This window comes from Austrofundulus limnaeus, unplaced genomic scaffold (genome assembly GCF_001266775.1).
Source record: "Austrofundulus limnaeus strain Quisiro unplaced genomic scaffold, Austrofundulus_limnaeus-1.0 Scaffold107, whole genome shotgun sequence".
Taxonomy (NCBI): domain Eukaryota; kingdom Metazoa; phylum Chordata; class Actinopteri; order Cyprinodontiformes; family Rivulidae; genus Austrofundulus; species Austrofundulus limnaeus.
The window spans coordinates 1,763,688-1,764,083 of NW_013952509.1; the positions used below are offsets into that span (position 1 = coordinate 1,763,688).

Genomic DNA, 396 nt, shown 5'->3' on the forward strand with positions numbered 1-396 from the left:
ATTTATTGGTTTATTTATGTATTCATTCATTAATTCTGTTTCACCACTTCTGCAGCTCAGTGTGGCTCAGAAGCGTCTTGATGGCGACGCCTCCTGTCAATCACAGAGGGTTTGGTTTCAGACGCAACAGGAACGAAAACAAAACCGCGGTGAGTACAAATACACAAACTTTGTATTGCTGTTCATGGTACTCTGTACTGTCAAAGGTTATGTAGTACTCTGTAGTACTCTGCAGTAAACTGTACTGTGTGTCTTAGTGTCAGAGGCTCTGCAGGAGTCTGTAGTACTCTGTAGTACTCTGTAGTACTCTGCAGTAAACTGTACTGTGTGTCTTAGTGTCAGAGGCTCTGCAGGAGTCTGTAGTACTCTGTAGTACTCTGTAGTACTCTGCAGTAA

At 42.9% G+C, this 396-nt stretch overlaps 1 protein-coding gene across 1 annotated transcript in view; it reads left to right on the forward strand.

Annotated features, from left to right (window-relative positions):
- ddx27 (DEAD (Asp-Glu-Ala-Asp) box polypeptide 27) overlaps positions 1-149 on the forward strand; it is a gene marked incomplete at both ends in the record, with an annotated part of 12,807 nt that extends 12,658 nt beyond the window's left edge. The window contains 1 exon segment of the mRNA XM_014013882.1: positions 56-149. Within this exon segment, the coding sequence (XP_013869336.1) occupies positions 56-149 (94 nt within the window).
- Positions 150-396: the final 247 nt, after the last annotated feature.